The sequence below is a fragment of the Diabrotica undecimpunctata genome, chromosome 8 (genome assembly GCF_040954645.1).
Source record: "Diabrotica undecimpunctata isolate CICGRU chromosome 8, icDiaUnde3, whole genome shotgun sequence".
Taxonomy (NCBI): Eukaryota; Metazoa; Arthropoda; class Insecta; order Coleoptera; family Chrysomelidae; genus Diabrotica; species Diabrotica undecimpunctata.
This window is the reverse complement of record NC_092810.1, coordinates 36,890,978-36,908,224: the sequence shown is the minus strand read 5'-3', so window position 1 is coordinate 36,908,224 and position 17,247 is coordinate 36,890,978. Positions and strand designations below refer to the sequence as shown.

Below are 17,247 nucleotides of genomic sequence, written 5' to 3'. Positions count from 1 at the left end.
CTTTATAACTGCGTATTTTATCTTAACCCAAACAAAATCTTGTTATTATTCAGATATTGCCAATAAGCTAATCCTAATCTTAAGAAATCCAAAAATAAACACTTAAATCAAGTTTTGAATTACCTAATAATAACAGGTTTTTTTGAGGAATTCCGGTAAGCCGTCATTGAACAGAACAACAGTACTCATGGCGGTTGAAGATCAGTTCTTACGAGAACAAGAACACAACAAACAAATACAGTGGTTTGTCCTCTAAAATTTGCAAAACTAGTCATTTAACAAGAATGTATATTAAGATTTTTCTATTCCTTTCCGTATTAAACATTTTTTCCTGTGGTCTAGAAGGACATGATGGAAGTGAATTCGTTTCTCCTGTGCTTGCAACAAATAATAAAAAATTGGTTTCGAATTGGTTTTCCTTTGCCGGTAAAACTTACTATGTAGATACTATCTTTAAGGTAAGATTCAAGTTTATTTATTTATTAGATTTATTCGAAAAAGAGAATTTATGTAGAGTGTAACATAGTGTAAGAAAGTTGGTGCAAAAGTAACGTGAATTAATAATAATTACAATTTGTGAGAGGGTTACCAGAAAAATGTCAGTAAACTTTCATCATAATTCAAGTAACAACAAAAATTTACTCGTATTATACCGGGTGATCAACATTTGTGAAAACTTTTGTATCTGATATTATAGTAGATGCCAAAAAAGTTATTTACAAAATAGGAGGTAGCTGCAAACATTTTAAAATTAGTTACAAATATACAGGGTGTTTCATAATACTGTACCGTATCAAAGATATGTTTTTTAATGACACATTCTGCATTTTATTTTAAATTTAAAATCAGCTTCAGTTTCTCGTTCTTGCTCTCTTCAGTCCTGATCCCCGGAGGATCTCTGTCTCTGGTCATTTCTTGTAACTCATGCATGGGTCTTGTGCATATCTCTGTAATTTGATCAATCCATGTTGTTGAAAATCTTCCTCGTAATCTTCGGCCTTCTACCTTTCCTTAGATAATAAGTCTTTCAATGTTTTCTGTGTCTGCTGTCAAAACATGTCTAAAGTATTTTAATTGTTGCAGATCGACTTTGCTAAAGAGCCGTTTGTTGACCTTTAGTTCATTTAAAATTGAATTATTTGTCCTGTGGTCGGTCTACGGAATCAGTAATATTCTTCTCCAACAGAATATTTCAGTGGCGTCTATCTTTCTTCTTTCTGCTTGTCGTAGGGTCCAAAATTCACATCATTATGTAGTATTAGAAATATTAAGTCGTTGATCAACTTCATTTTTGGAGGTCGTGAAATTTGAGAGTCCTTCCATATTTTCGCCATCCCTCCCACGGCGACATTTACTAGATCACGTCTACGTTTTATTTCTTTCTGTAGTGACACTGTGTGATTAGTGATCTTAGAAGCATGAGCTCACATTATTATGTTCCACAAGGAAATCGAATTCCTGTAGTTGGCTGTATACCATACCATCACAAAAAATGTTTACTTAAAAAATTGGGCTACATCATACAGCGTTTTCGGGATAACTATTCCATCAGTGTTATCCTAATATAAGTAAGTATTACCACTTTAATTAAAGCAAACGTGAAAGTTAAAATTGTGACCAAGGATATTACAAAAACTACTGGATTTACATGTTTGAGGCCACTAAATATATGGGTAAAGACCCTTTAAATGTTAGTAAGGACTAGCAACCCCAGTACAGTCCTATGTTACCATGTACCAATTTCGTTTATAACTCAAACAACCTAGTTTTTTAATATCAAAGAGGTAATTTAAAGTTAATCTAATTACTATTTTAATGGGAATAAGCGACAATTAAAGGTTAAAGTAAATTTATTGACGTTTCAATTTCCACTTCGGAAATCGTTCTCAAAATACAAACATTAATAAATTAAACACATTTTGTTTTTTGTTCTTCTTCTTCTTCAAGTGCCCTGTCCGTTGCGAACGTTGGCTATTAACATGGCAATTCTGATCTTGTTTGCGGCGCTTCTGAATAGTTCGACCGATGTGAGTCCGAACCACTTCCTCAGATTTTGGAGCCACGAGTGTCTTCTCCTGCCTGACCCTCGCTTACTGTCTATTTTTCCCTGGACAATTAATTGCAGTAGACGGTACTTATCGTGTCTCAATATGTGGCCTAGATATTCAAGTTTTCTTTGTTTAATTGTATTCACGATTTCTTTCTCCTTTCCGATTCTTTGGATTACCTCTATGTTGTTGACATGTTCGGTCCAGGATATACGAAGAATGCGTCGGTACACCCACATTTCGAATGCTTCTAGTTTTCTCGTGAGCGTCTCCGTCAGCGTCCAGGCCTCCACACCATACAGTAAGATCGGAAAAATGTAGCATTTAACTAGACGTAGTTTTAGGGGAAGAGACAAATCCCTGCTTATGAGGAGCTTTTTCATATTGCTAAATGCTGCTCTAGCTATGTTTTTTGTTAGTTGATGAAAAATCCCTTTAATCATTTAATTTTATCTGACTAATTTATACTGAAAATTCGTATACGTACATTGTACATACTTTATGTCCCATCAGTATGTACTTAGTTTGTCTTATGTATGTACTTGTGCTTACTGGGCTGTTCGTTGTTTATTTTGAGTTGATCTATAACTTATATTGGCCAGATTATTTCTACGCGTATATAATAAAATATGTCTAGTGGCTGTATTTTAAAATTCAAATTCTTTATTTTCTTTCTGACAAACATAAATTGTATAGAATTAGTCATAAATAAACATTGCTAAAAACTAAACACTAAACTAGACTAAACAAGACATGAAATGAATTTAAAAGCTAAATGATATACAGCTAATATCTAAGATCTAAAAAATTCTTCGACTGTATAAAACACTTTTTCACATAAAAATTGCCTAAGATTCCTCTTAAATACATTTATTGAACTGGTGGACTTTACAACTGTGGGCAAATGATTAAACACCTGTGGCCCGTATATCCTGGGCGATTTAAATTTAATGTTACCTTTTGAAAATGGTATATAAAGTTTATTACAATATCTAGTATTTAAATTATGCATATCACCACTCGTTTTAAACTGATGTAAGTTATTAAAAAATATTAAAAATAAAAACACATAATTCAAAAATGAATAGACACGCCAATGTTAAAATTTTTTATTTTTTAAAATATTCTCTACAACTAGTTAGTCGGGAGACACCAGCGACACAACGCAATATTTTCTTTTGTATGACGAATATACCATTTGCATAACCAGACATACCCCAAAAACATATCCCTGGAAGTATCTTAACCTGGATTCCAGGAGTGCATAACATATCATAATTAGCTGATTTTCCGTCAAATCACATTTTAAATTTCTAATTAGATAGTTAATGGAATTCAACTTCGAAACAACCGCTCCACAATGCAACTTCCAATCAAAACTTTCGTCAATCGTTATTCAAAAAAAACTTACCTGACTACACCGTAGCTATTTGCATGTTGTTAAAAATAAACTAAAGATTTTACAGATTTTTTTGTTTATTGTGAAAATGTATAACTTGCATTAAGATGCAACAAGTTATCGCAAAATCAAGAATATAAAGATGAAAGAAAATCATTACATTGATGTTGTAGGATTACGTTGGATTTGTTAGATAGAATAATTGACGTGTCATCCGCATATATAGTGAAATTTACCACTCTGTCCATTTGTCCTATTATAGATACTTGGGGAACACTGATGTTTGTAGTAACAAGGCTAGATCTACAACTGGTCACACAATCCTCGATCCTCATCTGCAGACTCACATATTGTGGTTTATTGTTTAGAAATGACATAATCCACTGTAAAGAATTTCCTGTAATACCTATCTATTTTAGTTTTTTAAATAATATTTCATGGTTGACACAATCAAATGCCTTACTAAAATCACAAAATATTCCAATAGGACATTCGCCTGCATCAATCAAACTGGTTAAATGAGCATAAAATGCATGGACTGCCGTATTAGTAGATTTATTTTCTTGAAATCCATGTTGATTTATAGTTATGATATTATTGTTTTTTAGATAACCATTTAAATAATAGGATAGATTTTAGATAACCATAATTAGGAAAATCCCCATTGTAAAAAGACAAATTGGTGAGATAAGTTAAAGGATTGATTATAAAAGGTAAAACCTTTTTCACCAAAAATGCAGGTATCTCGTCAAAACCACTAGAGGATTTGTTTTTAAGTTTACTCCTCAGGAGTTCAATCAGTTCCTGCCCAGTAAATGGGTGCAACTGAAAGAAATTTTCATGATCTGTAATAATTGACTGACTTGTCTTTGTCTACATGTCTTACATGGAATTTTCGACACGATATCAAAAGGTGCATTTTTAAAAAATGTGTTAAAAGTGCATGCTACCTCTACGGGATTTCTGTAATTATATTATTGTCATCATACGTTAAACAAGTATTAGCATTGTTATTAGCACTTTTTGAAAAATTATTGAAAATTTTGCACGTGATTTTATTGGGATTATCAGACGAAGTAATGATTTTCTGGTAATAATCTTTTCTTGTTTTGGTCAAAAGTTTTCTATGTGTTTTACTTTGTTATTGATAAAAATCTCTAAGAATTGGTACTGCCCTTGATAATGCGTGTAAATTTCTTAATTCAAAACTCGACTTTCGCACTTCACTATTAATTAAATAATGATACAAAAAGATATTTATAAAAGCTTGAAATGCTAGAATAGTGTCTAAGATTCCATAAACACTATTCCAGTTTTCGTTAATGAGGTTAACGACAAAGTGATTTATCGTATCCTCACCAAATTGTCTTTTTTTATATAAAGTATGACAATTCCGTTTCAAAGTCAAGTTCCACCAAAACTGTTCTGTGATCTGATACAATGTTGTAACGCTGGTATCCGTGACCCTAGTTGGCCAATTAACAAGATTACAATTAATATTAAAATTCAGTAAAACATTGAGTAGATTAACATGGTCGTTAGTCATATTTCTGGTATATACATTAAAATCACCACATACTACAAAATGTATATTTGGTTTGTATAAATAATTTAAAATACCTTCGAGGTTATTCAAAAAATACCTAATACACCAGATCATTAATTAACATCACAAATTTTATCACTATTTATGCTTTGAATATTTAACAGCATTAAATTTGGATTAAAACTTACCCCTGATTTTGGGGTTGCCCCCGTAGGTATAAACTTCTTTTTATTTTTTTCTGTAATGTTTCATGATTGTTTTCAATTTCACGATTGTCTTCTTTCTCCGTAGATTTGCAGATATTAGTATTATGACGTTTATGTATTATGACTGTTTTGTCTGAAGATTTGGCAACGTTGGAACTAGAAGGTGCATTTGAAGGAATATTTTTCGATTTTAACAAATATATTATCTCATCCTTTTATCAAGTGTACTTAGCTAAAAGATTCTGAGAAGGAACAAACCTAAGACTTAAATACTTTGTGTTGGTATTATGTGACGTCACTTACTATGACGCGGATTACGTGCGTCGGGATTTATACTGTACCAACTGTAGAAACGTTTATCAAAGTTAAAAATGTTCGTTTTGAGTTATTCTATAACTTTCATTAGACAGATTTTCCAAGTTTATAGCTTAATTTTGTTTAAGTCTCTTATAAACAAATTAATTCGCACATTTTTAGTGAAATTTTTAATGTTTAATTATTATAATTTTTTATTTATAAAGATAAAGTAATTCTGCAAAGTCTATGTTAAAGCTGAAACAATTACCTTTAAAATGGGGGTGTTTTGAAAATTAAATGCAAAATAGGCATCGAATGATGAAAGATTCGATTCCGTTGTCATATTTATTTTCTCCAGTGGAGGCGTATACCTGGATAATATTGACAGCAAATGGTCTACGATTTAACAGGATTAATACAATTGTCGCTGACCGGTATAACATATTTTTTGCCTTAAAACTTTTATGTCTTCTTCAACTCTCTCAGAGTATGCAGGGCCAGACTATGGACAGCGATGCAGGAACTTGGCTTTCCAAAAAAACTAGTCAGGTTGATACGGATGTGTATGGAACGGTTACGATGTAAGGTGAGAGTTGGGCAATAATACTCGGAAACATTTGAAATAAACAATGGACTAAAACAGGGAGATGCACTTTCACCACAACTCCTTAATTTAGCCCTGGAACAGATGATCAGAAGTGCAAGAATCGAAAAACCAAATACAGTATTTCATCGAGAAGGACCAAACTTGCATTTGCAGACGATATCTATCTAATAAGAAACACACGATTAAGGATGAGTGAGACTTTCGTGAGGTTCGAGAAGGAAGCAGAGAAGATGGGGCTCCAAATCAACGAAAACAAGACGAAATATATGTATATGAGCCGCAATAACCAAAGCAGGGACAGAATCGGTCAGAACATCACCATCGATGACTTTAACTTTGAGCGCGTTAGAGAATTCAAGTATCTTGGAACAACAATAACTGAAGACAATAACGGATCATAAGAAATAAACAACAGGATCCAGGCCGGCAACACATGTCTTTTTGCCCTCCAAAACCTTATAAAATCGAAACAACTAACAAGACGTACGAAGATATAGATCTATAAAACAATCATAAGACCCGTTGTAATGTATGGAAGCGAAACGTCGACGATAACAAAGGCAAACAAAGTAAGTTAACGTCGTAACGCCACGGAGTAAGGAAGTAACTCTCTCAGTGTAGTACAGTTTGCATTCATCCCGGTCACCATGTTTTCGATTCAAACCATCTTAGCTCCCTTACGCCAATCATATTAATTCTTAAATATTTAATTTCATGAACAAAATTACTGATTTTCCCTGATACATAGAGACTTTTAACGTTCCTTATACGTATTCTATTTGTACTCTCACAAATATAACTTTTTACTACAAGAGAAAGCTTTCTATCTTGCCCAAACCGCAATCTCTACTATTTACGTCAATATTGAAGCTTTGCCAAAGGTTGTGCCCTTTGTTTTTACTCCAAAATACGTAATTTCGCCTTACGGCCGCTTGAAATGCATCGACTTAATGAAAAGAAAAGGTCACTATTGATTGACGAGGAATATTAAGTTTTTTTGCCTTGGATTTAAAGTGGATTTTACCTGATAAGTTTTATATTACACATGTGAAATCTTTTTTCATTTAAAATCCATTTAGGAGACATAATTTATTAATATAAAAATATATACAGTGCGTTTATCTAAGCGTGAACTAACTAAGAAAAGAGTTCTACCGAATATATCAAAAATTGTGAGAAATATGTATGATGAGATAGAAATTTAGAGTTATCTGCACTACAAAAAATAATGAAAGGATGAGAAACAGGAATAAATTATATATATATACATATATATATATATATATATATATATATATATATATATATATATATATATATATATATATATATATATATATATATATATATATATATATATATGTCACTATATGTCACCATGAAAAGATGTCACTAACAAAATTTTAACTTTCCAACTAAATTTTAAAATGTATATTGTCTATTATTTTAAATGTTATATTTTATGTGTGTTTTTTGAATGTTGAGTGTCGTAGATTCACAAAAATAATCTCAACGACTATGTACTTGAGAAGGAATAAAAGAATTCCAAAAGCTCGACCAAAAGTCAAAAGAGTGTTTCTATAACATCCCGGCCAAACCTACTGACTGCAGCCCTAATAAACGGTGTTGTTTGTATATATATATATATATATATATATATATATATATATATATATATATATATATATACATATATATATATATATATATATATATATATATATATATATATATATATGTATATATATATATATATATATATATATATATATACCAATAATCTATAAAGGGTTAAACAATATTAAAAGAAGAAACAACTTTGTATAATTGCTGTTTTAGGAGTCAATATTTATATCAATAGTTTATCGAAATTACAAAAAGTAATTAAATGTCTTTATTTCTAGGCTAATTTCTTCAAGGCGTTACAGTTTTGCCGACAACAAGGAATGCATTTGTTAAGTATCAGTAGTCAACAAGAAAACGATGGAATTGGAAAATTTATTTATGACAATGGTAAGATTGTAATACATCTGGTAGGACAATGGTATCCTAAGGTATTTAAATGTATGACAAGATAAAAAGTTTTCGAACTAGTCGATAAAAGACACTGCAGTTCCTCATAAAATGGGCGGTTTATCACATGTTTATAAAGGAAATATAGAATTAGCTGGTTAATTAATTTAAGTCGTAAAAAATGAAATGTATATGATTGTGAATATAAAAAAAATCCATTGGCATAACTCATAAATTATTATAAGTACAAAATAGCAACCACTTTTTGAATGTTGCAAATATCGGCTAAGAAGAACAGGCGTCGAGAGTCGTCGTATGAAGTTAAGAAATGACGTCGGGTAGTAATGATATTTCGGCGTACTAGATTTGCACGCCGTGCAAATGTTGACTGAATTATATTTTTTGCTGAGGGTGTGATTCTATTTATATAGTTCGATCGTGTGAAATTTACAAAATTTCGCTCCCACAGTTTGAGAGACGTAATAAATTAAGTAATTCTCAAGTTAATCTTTAAAAAGCCATTAACTCGAGCGTTTTGGGGTAAATTAATGATTTTCCCATATACGTGTAAGTAATCGTATGCAAGTGGTTCTCAGATTTGATAAAACATGTGACTATAGCTAATTTTAACGTGGGAAATTTATAGAAAATAAACAATGAAAGACGTAATTAAATAAGGTCATTATATGTTAAGAATATTAAGAATATTAAGAATATTAAGAATATTAAGAATATTAAGAATATTAAGAATATTAAGAATATTAAGAATATTAAGAATATTAAGAATATTAAGAATATTAAGAATATTAAGAATATTAAGAATATTAAGAATATTAAGAATATTAAGAATATTAAGAATATTAAGAATATTAAGAATATTAAGATTATTAAGAATATTAAGAATATTAAGAATATTAAGAATATTAAGAATATTAAAAATATTAAGAATATTAAGAATATTAAGAATATTAAGAATATTAAGAATATTAAGAATATTAAGAATATTAAGAATATTAAGAATATTAAGAATATTAAGAATATTAAGAATATTAAGAATATTAAGAATATTAAGAATATTAAGAATATTAAGAATATTAAGAATATTAAGAATATTAAGATTATTAAGAATATTAAGAATATTAAGAATATTAAGAATATTAAGAATATTAAGAATATTAAGAATATTAAGAATATTAAGAATATTAAGAATATTAAGAATATTAAGAATATTAAGAATATTAAGAATATTAAGAATATTAAGAATATTAAGAATATTAAAAATAAAATATTTAAGTAAGTACTAAATCCTTATCCAAACTTATTAAAAGTATTTGAAATCTGATAATTTCCATTATCAAAAGTATAAAATTGGCATGCGTATTAAATCGCGGTTGTACATTGGTCAATTAAAAATTATATTTTTTATTTGTTACCATTATTTTAAGTGTTTATTTTATAATTTATCGTTCATTAAAAACAGCCACAACCTCAGTTAAAATTGTAGTACTACTTTTTATTTCTTTAATAGGAATATATCTCGATTACTTGTCATGTTTTTCGCCTTCTGATCTTTTCTTTTCAAATCGTATCATGGTTTTGATAACTTGCCTACTATTTTTCGTGTGTTTGGTTTCTAAATCTTAGATGATTGTGACCATTTTTCTTCTTGCATCCTGTTACCATAATCTGTCCAAAATTGATGGAGTGTTCTAATACACCTAATGACTTCCTGTACTTCCAGTTCTTCTCTAATGTCCTGACTTTATGCTTAAGAGCTACTTTCTTGCCGCTGTAGGAAGAACTGTAGCGGTCTTAGCGGTCTCGGAAGGTTACATCTCTGTTAAATGAGCTGGTGAGAGTGTAAGTCTTAAGAAAAACTATGAGAAAATCAAGCTTCTTTAATTCTGTTCAGAGATCATATAGAAATATCACATCAGATGGTTATGCGGTAACATTTCGATGATGATGATGATGATAGTGTGTTTGGCATGGAAACCAGTCCTTTTGCCACAGATTTTTAAATGATTTATGTTATGTTTATCAATTAAAAACTTGATTGTACTAAATTTATATTATATATCCGGATGCATATAAGTGATTACATATGAGTTCGTATATAGATTTCTGATTCAATGACAGTAGGTGGGTTATGTTTACTGGAAGTTGCACATTACTTTTAACTAGGTTTTCATAAAACGTAGATGAGAGTGCTTTATTTTTAATACATCCAAACAGGATGTGATTAACATCACACTGGGAAATATTATCGCATAAACACTTTCCTGATTCTATAATGTTTAATCTAGCCAGGTGAGCAGGAACAGCACCGTGACCAGTTTTTAATCTTGTGATAGTTGCTGCTGATCGTTTAGATATATTATAATGGAATATGTGTGGTAATTCTGTTAGGGATGGTAACGTAGGATGGATCTTGTAATAATGATTATTTGAAGTATTCGCCAATATTTTCCATCTGTCTTGCCAGTTAAAATTTATTTTTTTAGTATAAAAATTGATTAGGTCTGATACTGTGTAAATATGTTCTTGTATACCTGAATGAGTAGAATCCTTAGCGAGCTCGTCTACTATTTCATTACCTTTTATCCCGGAGTGACTTTTTGCCCAAATAAATGTTATATCTTTGTTTCTCATTTTTTGTTTAATGTCACATATCAGCTCACATGTTTTATGGTTTAACTCAGTATTATTAAGTCCACTAAGAATTGACTTAGAGTCTGAGATGATCACAGCATCTTGCAAATTTGCGTGCTCTAGCCAATCCAGAGCTTTCCTAATAGCTACCGCTTCTGCAGTGTAAATAGAGCAATGTGGAGGAAGCTTTATTTTAAGTGATTTGTTTTTGGAAGGAATATACACTGCAGACCCTACTTTCCCATCGTTCAGTTTAGAACCATCTGTGTAAATTATAGTTTCATTAGTATATTCACTCAATATGGAGTTCAACAGCTTGTTATTTATTTGATGTGAATCTGAATATTTCGGAAATATAATATTTAATTTTTTTAAGATTGTATTAAATTCTAATTTATAAGATGGTTTAATATAATTTGTTGAAAGTGTAACCGGTAAATCATTGGTTTCCAGAAAGGCATCTGCTAATGGTGGTGAATTTTTTATTCTCCAATAATTGTTTACTAGATTTTGAATGGATAACTCATACAGCATACTTAGTAGGCCACTTGTTCTAGCCCTTAATTTTAATACATATTTTGTTGCTAATAAATTTCTACGATATTCTAATGGCATTTCATTACTTTCAGCAAGTAACAGGGGGCATGGTGTTGATTTCATAGCACCCAAAGTTAATCTCAAACTTTTAAACTGAATACGATCTATTTTTAGTAAATGTGTTTTGCTTGCTGATCCGTATAACACACATCCGTAATCCAAAATTGATCGCACGTAGGCCCTGTAAAACATCAATGCAACTTTGGGATCAGCACCCCATTTTCTGCAAGTGACACATTTAAGAAGATTAATGCCTTTCTCACATCTTTTTTTTATATATTGGACATGTTTAGACCATAGTAATTTGGGGTCTAGGATTATACCAAGATATTTATATTCAGTGACAACGGGTATATCATATCCTGACAGGTGTAGACTATCAGGCGTACGTAACCTATGTCTTGTAAATATCATAATGGCAGATTTTTCTGGGGATATAGTAAGTTCGTGGTCTTTAGTCCAATTATCTACTAGTCTCATGATGTGTTCCAGGACCTCCACACAATCGTCATATGAATCACGGACGGAGTAAATACATATATCATCGGCGTACTGTATACATTTTATGGAATCAACAAAAATGTCGTGTATACTTGCCGAAAATATGTTGAAGAGAATTGGGCTTAATACAGACCCCTGTGGTAATCCTGTATGAGTTATTCGTGGACCATATAACTGATTACTATGGTCTCTGATATATAAAGTTCGGTTGCTAAAAAGATTAACTATATTAGCGGATAAATTTGTGGAAAACCCCAGTTTGCATAACTTTGAATGCATTACTGTTAAATTAACACAGTCGTAAGCGCCTTTAAGGTCTAGAAAAAAACATGCTAAATATTTATTTTTTGAAAAATTTAGTTGGATATCTGTTGTTAAGTGACTTATTGCATCTAGTGTTCCCAGACCAGATCGAAATCCGTATTGAGTGCTTGGCAAAAGATTATAGTGTTCGACTGTCCAGTTAAGACGATTTTTAATAATTCTTTCGAAAGTTTTTGTTATACAAGACAATAGAGAAATGGGTCGATAAGACGATGAGAGAGTTTTGTCTTTGTTGGGTTTGATAAAAAGACATATAATTGTTTCTTTCATTTTGTCAATGTAATTTCCTTTCAAAAGCCAATCATTAAATATTTTTAATAAATGATTTTTTGCCTTATCGGGAAGGTGGTTAATTATGGAATAAGTAATATAATCTTTCCCGGGCGCAGTAGATTTTGATATTTTAATATCTGCATCCAGTTCTTGGATGTTTATTGGATTTTCTAGTAATTTAAATTTACTGGAATTGCATATTGATAAGTGTTTTAATTGGTCTTGAACGTATGGTGGAGCGAACTTGTCAAGTAACTCTTCTATTAGCTCTGTTGAAATTGGTTGTGTCTTTGAATGATAATTTTTGTTAGCCATTTTATTAACAAATTTCCATATTTTGTTGAGCGGTGTATTTTTATTGATAGTATTAACAAAGTTGATCCAAGATGTTTTTTGTTTTTTCATAAAAACAACTTTGCATTTGGCTTGGATGTGTTTAAATTTTAGATAATTTTCAAGATTTGAGACAATATTATACTCTCGAAAAGCTTTTTTTCGACACGATATTAAATTTTTACATTCGTCGTCCCACCATACGGGAAGACCGGATTTTGGTTGAAATGATTTTTGAGTAATCATAGCAGAGTCTGCAGCTTCGCTAATTGTTTTTATTAAGTTATTAAACATTTCCAAAGATGTAATATCTATAGAATGAGTATCTAGAAGGCATTTTTCTAAGTAATTTTCAAATATAGACCAGTTCGCTGAAGACTCTTTCCATTTTGTGGAGGTATGGATTGTTCTTGGGGAATATTTCAAATCTAGGGTGATTTGGATAGGGATGTGGATTGTACCTAGTGAGTCATTTAGAGGATTCCAGGTAGTAAAGCCTGTTAAATGAGGAGATACTAATGTTAAGTCTATCATTGAAGGACGTTCGTTTGGTCTGGATATTTTGGTTGGTCTTCCGTCATTGAGTAAAATTAGATTAGTATTGTCTAAAGCGTCAGCTAAAATATTACCTTGTGCACTATCCTGTATGGAACCCCACCTACAGTGATGACTATTAAAGTCGCCCCCAATTAAAACTCTGCCTTTAATTTGTCCAAATAAATTTTCCCAATCTTTGGATGAGACATATATTTTAGGAGGTTTGTAAACACATACTATTGATAATTTAACTTGTTCTAGAAAAACACCGCAAACCTCTATATTTGGATTATAATTTGTTTTGAATTTTATATCTGAAAAGGAAATGTTGTTTGCAACTAAAACAGCAACGCCTCCATAGCCATCACGTCGATCAACTCTAACATTATTAAAACCTTTAATATATAAATTTTTATTTTGTGACAACCAAGTTTCGTTCAGAAGAATGACATCAATTGTATGACTTTCTAGAAAATTAAGCAAATTAGTCTTTTGTTTTATAATAGATTGGCAGTTCCACTGAAGAATATTAAGTGTTCTATGATTCCCCATCACTATCGTTGTCTGATAAACAAGAAAGTATATTTCTGATTTCATTTTGAGTGACTTTTTGGAATTCAACTGAGACTAGTTTGGGGTCAATTTGTTTAATTATTCTTTCTAAAGCAAATGGAATTTCTTGTAGAATTTGTAATTGTATTTTTTCTTTATATGCTATAAACTCATTACGATATGGGTTAGGAATTATAGGATGAGACACTGATTTTGTTTTAGAAGTTGAAGGAAATTGTAAGGCAGTTTTACATTGAGTCGGGGATATGGCTTTTCGTTTAAGAGGATTAGAAGTTTGTTTAGGTTTAGGAACGAATGAGTTGTTTACTGTACGGTCATTTGCCGCAGTCGGGAGTTGGGGAAAGTTATTTAGGTTACTAAGCAATTCAAATTTATTATGTGTCGTGATTTTGGCATAGGATGGATTTTTTGCTAAAAACTCAGCTTCTTTAAATGTAGTATTCTCAATCGCCATTATTTTTTTAATATTATATTGATGTTGATAAGCTGGGCATTGTTTCGTTAGAGTCGTATGATCGTTTGTTTTACAGTGAAGACAATATTGTGAGTTACTACAACGGGAGTTGTCTTCGTGTTCTTTGCCACAATTTTTGCATAAGCTGAAAGTGGACTTACACTGTCTGAGAGTATGACCAAATTTAAAACAATTTAAACACTGTACCACAGGGTATATGTATTGTTCAACTTGAAACCTTACCAAATCTAACGTAATATATTGAGGAATAATATTTCCTTCAAATGTTAAAATTACCATTTGCCTAGGAACAAAAATAGTTTCATTATCTGAATCAATAAGTTTTCTTTTCATACGTCTTACCTCGGTTATTTTTTGGTCGGAAATAATATTATTCATCATATAATTTTCGTCCAAAAAAGTATCAACTTGTCTAATTATTCCTTTTTTGTGATTAAAAAAATTCGGAATGTAAGCAATAAATTTGTTAGAAATAATTATGTCGTGATTGACTAAACTATTTGCACAAGTGTAAGAATTAAAAATTACTTTCACCATTGTTTAAATAGGACTAGTTAGACAATCCTTATGGAACAAACGTTTGATTTTTATTCTGCCGTTATATGGCGGCCTCTAGTCATAAATTTAAAAAACTATTAACAGAAACTTAATTCTCAGCAGGATTCTATTCGAGTATATTTTTACCTGTCTGGTAACTTATGCAAACCTGTACACGGGTGCCAGATTGTGAAGAAAATATAAGATTTTAATAAAATGCTTATTGTTATTATCGTTGTATGCGTTTTGTGAAACATAACTTGACTATTTCGAGCGAATATTTCAAATTGTTTTTCTACTTTGAGACTTGATAAATCTAAACCGGTTAGTAATCTATTTAAATGAAGCAGGTAAATGCTGCCTTTTTTTAATTTTCATTAGTTTACCAGATATTTAATTTGGTTATATGATTTGTTAGAAAAGGATTAAATATTTAATTGAAATAGACTCGACTGCTATCGTCTTAGAACACTCATGCGGAGGTTTATTTTTTAGTCAAGACTTGAGTTTTATCATTGTTTAAAAAAAAATCTTTTTAAACAATGGTTTTATGTATGTTTTGAGAAAATTAAATTTTCAATCTTTTAATCTTTAAAATGACGTTTGAAAATATAGTAAATTTATGGGTATGGTTTTTTGATAATGGTTTTGAAACAAATAAACAGATCGATATGCCACAACAAGAGGCAACACATATTTAGGGACAAATTAATCTATGTGTTGGGATAAAAGGAATAATAATTAAAAACTTTAATAAATAGTACCCTTTATTTTATTTATTTATGTATTTTATAATATACACACCATTTTTGTATTCTGTTTACATAAATGAGAATGTTTTTTTCAATCAACTCGCCCGATATGACTGTTTATGCAAAAATTAAATTCGCGTTATTTTAATAGTTAGATAACACTTATGAAAATTCTAATAACTACACCATAGACAATATTAACAAAATAATAATTCAAGGTAAAAAAACAAAACAAAATTGTTTACATTAATAGTTATATAAATCGATTGTAACATTGTTTGCATGAACTAAAATAAGCAATGTATGAGTTGGATCTATGTATGAACCAGCAATACTAGTTTAAAAATATTAGATCGATGTTTAACTACAATGGTATCAAGTCCAACAAACGTTATGATAGCAAGTCCAACAAACGTTATGATAGTAAAGTGTTCAAGAAAAACTGCAGCAGAAAACTGAGTTTGTGGCTTTCGTGCAGTTTGTACAGATTTTGTCCTAATCTTAACCAGTCTCTTTTTTTAGTGCTGTTATGCGAGTTTTAAGAAGATTAATCCGTATTCGAGATGCATGTAATCTCCTTTAAAGTGTGTGATAATTATGAAATCTTTTTTTCTTGACCAATGGTGATAACGGCATATCTAAAAAGCTCATCAACAAAATCGTCAAGTTCAGAATTATCACTGTGCGAAACAGTATTGGCACTGGTTGATGGTTGTTTTTCTATTGAATACGTATGAAAAACGCGTGGTGTCGTTAACGAACCTTCCTCTTCTACCTCACTATATTTTTTTGGTATAGCAGTACTGGGTAAATATTTTGCATTTAGATATTTTTGGTCATATGCTTACTGCATAGATTTTTTTTAAATCGGGTAGCTCCAGACTTTCCAATGCAGCATTACCTACAACAATATTATTATTAACACAACTGAAAAAAAGCAACTTTCTGCACAATAAATTAAAAAAATAAGTTCTGTATTTAAGATATAGATAACTTGGCAGTTATGGCAATATATGTTTATATATATATATATATATATATATATATATATATATATAAATATATATTATATATTATATTATATAAGAGTAAGAAAAAAAATTTTTAGATAGGAAAAAAAAGAAATTAATTACTATTTAAATGGGAATAAGCCACAATTAAAGGTTAAAATACGTTTATTGACGTTTCAATTTCCACTTCGGAAATCGTTCTCAAACATGTTTGTTTTTTAGAACGATTTCCGAAGTGGAAATTGAAACGTCAATAAACGTATTTTAACCTTTAATTGTGGCTTATTCCCATTTAAATAGTAATTAATTTAAAATGCCACAAGAAAATAGCTTCAGAACAATATTAGGAAAAAAAAAGATCCCATATCACTACCAAAAACAAATTTTTGATAGTCCTATGGGATCTAGTCATGGATGATGTTATCAGTGATTGTATCAACAATTACACTTTTTTCATTCCTTTTATTAAAAGATATGTAGATGATTTAGTTTTGGCACTTCCTAAGCACAAAATTAATGAAATAGTCAACATTTTCAACAATCATAATCAACATAATATACAATTTA

At 30.3% G+C, this 17,247-nt stretch overlaps 1 protein-coding gene across 2 annotated transcripts in view; it reads left to right on the top strand.

Moving 5' to 3' along the window:
* LOC140447439 (C-type lectin mosGCTL-7-like) overlaps nt 1–17,247 on the top strand; it is a 52,577-nt gene that overhangs the window by 15,315 nt on the left and 20,015 nt on the right. Inside the window, exons 1-2 of one of the 2 annotated variants that reach the window (XM_072540085.1) lie at nt 109–458; nt 8,008–8,116. In XM_072540085.1, the coding sequence (XP_072396186.1) occupies nt 285–458; nt 8,008–8,116 (283 nt within the window). In that variant the 5' untranslated portion in view covers nt 109–284. Of the gene's footprint in view, nt 1–108; nt 459–8,007; nt 8,117–17,247 lie in introns of those variants that run through there. The other variant, XM_072540086.1, reaches the window with a different exon arrangement.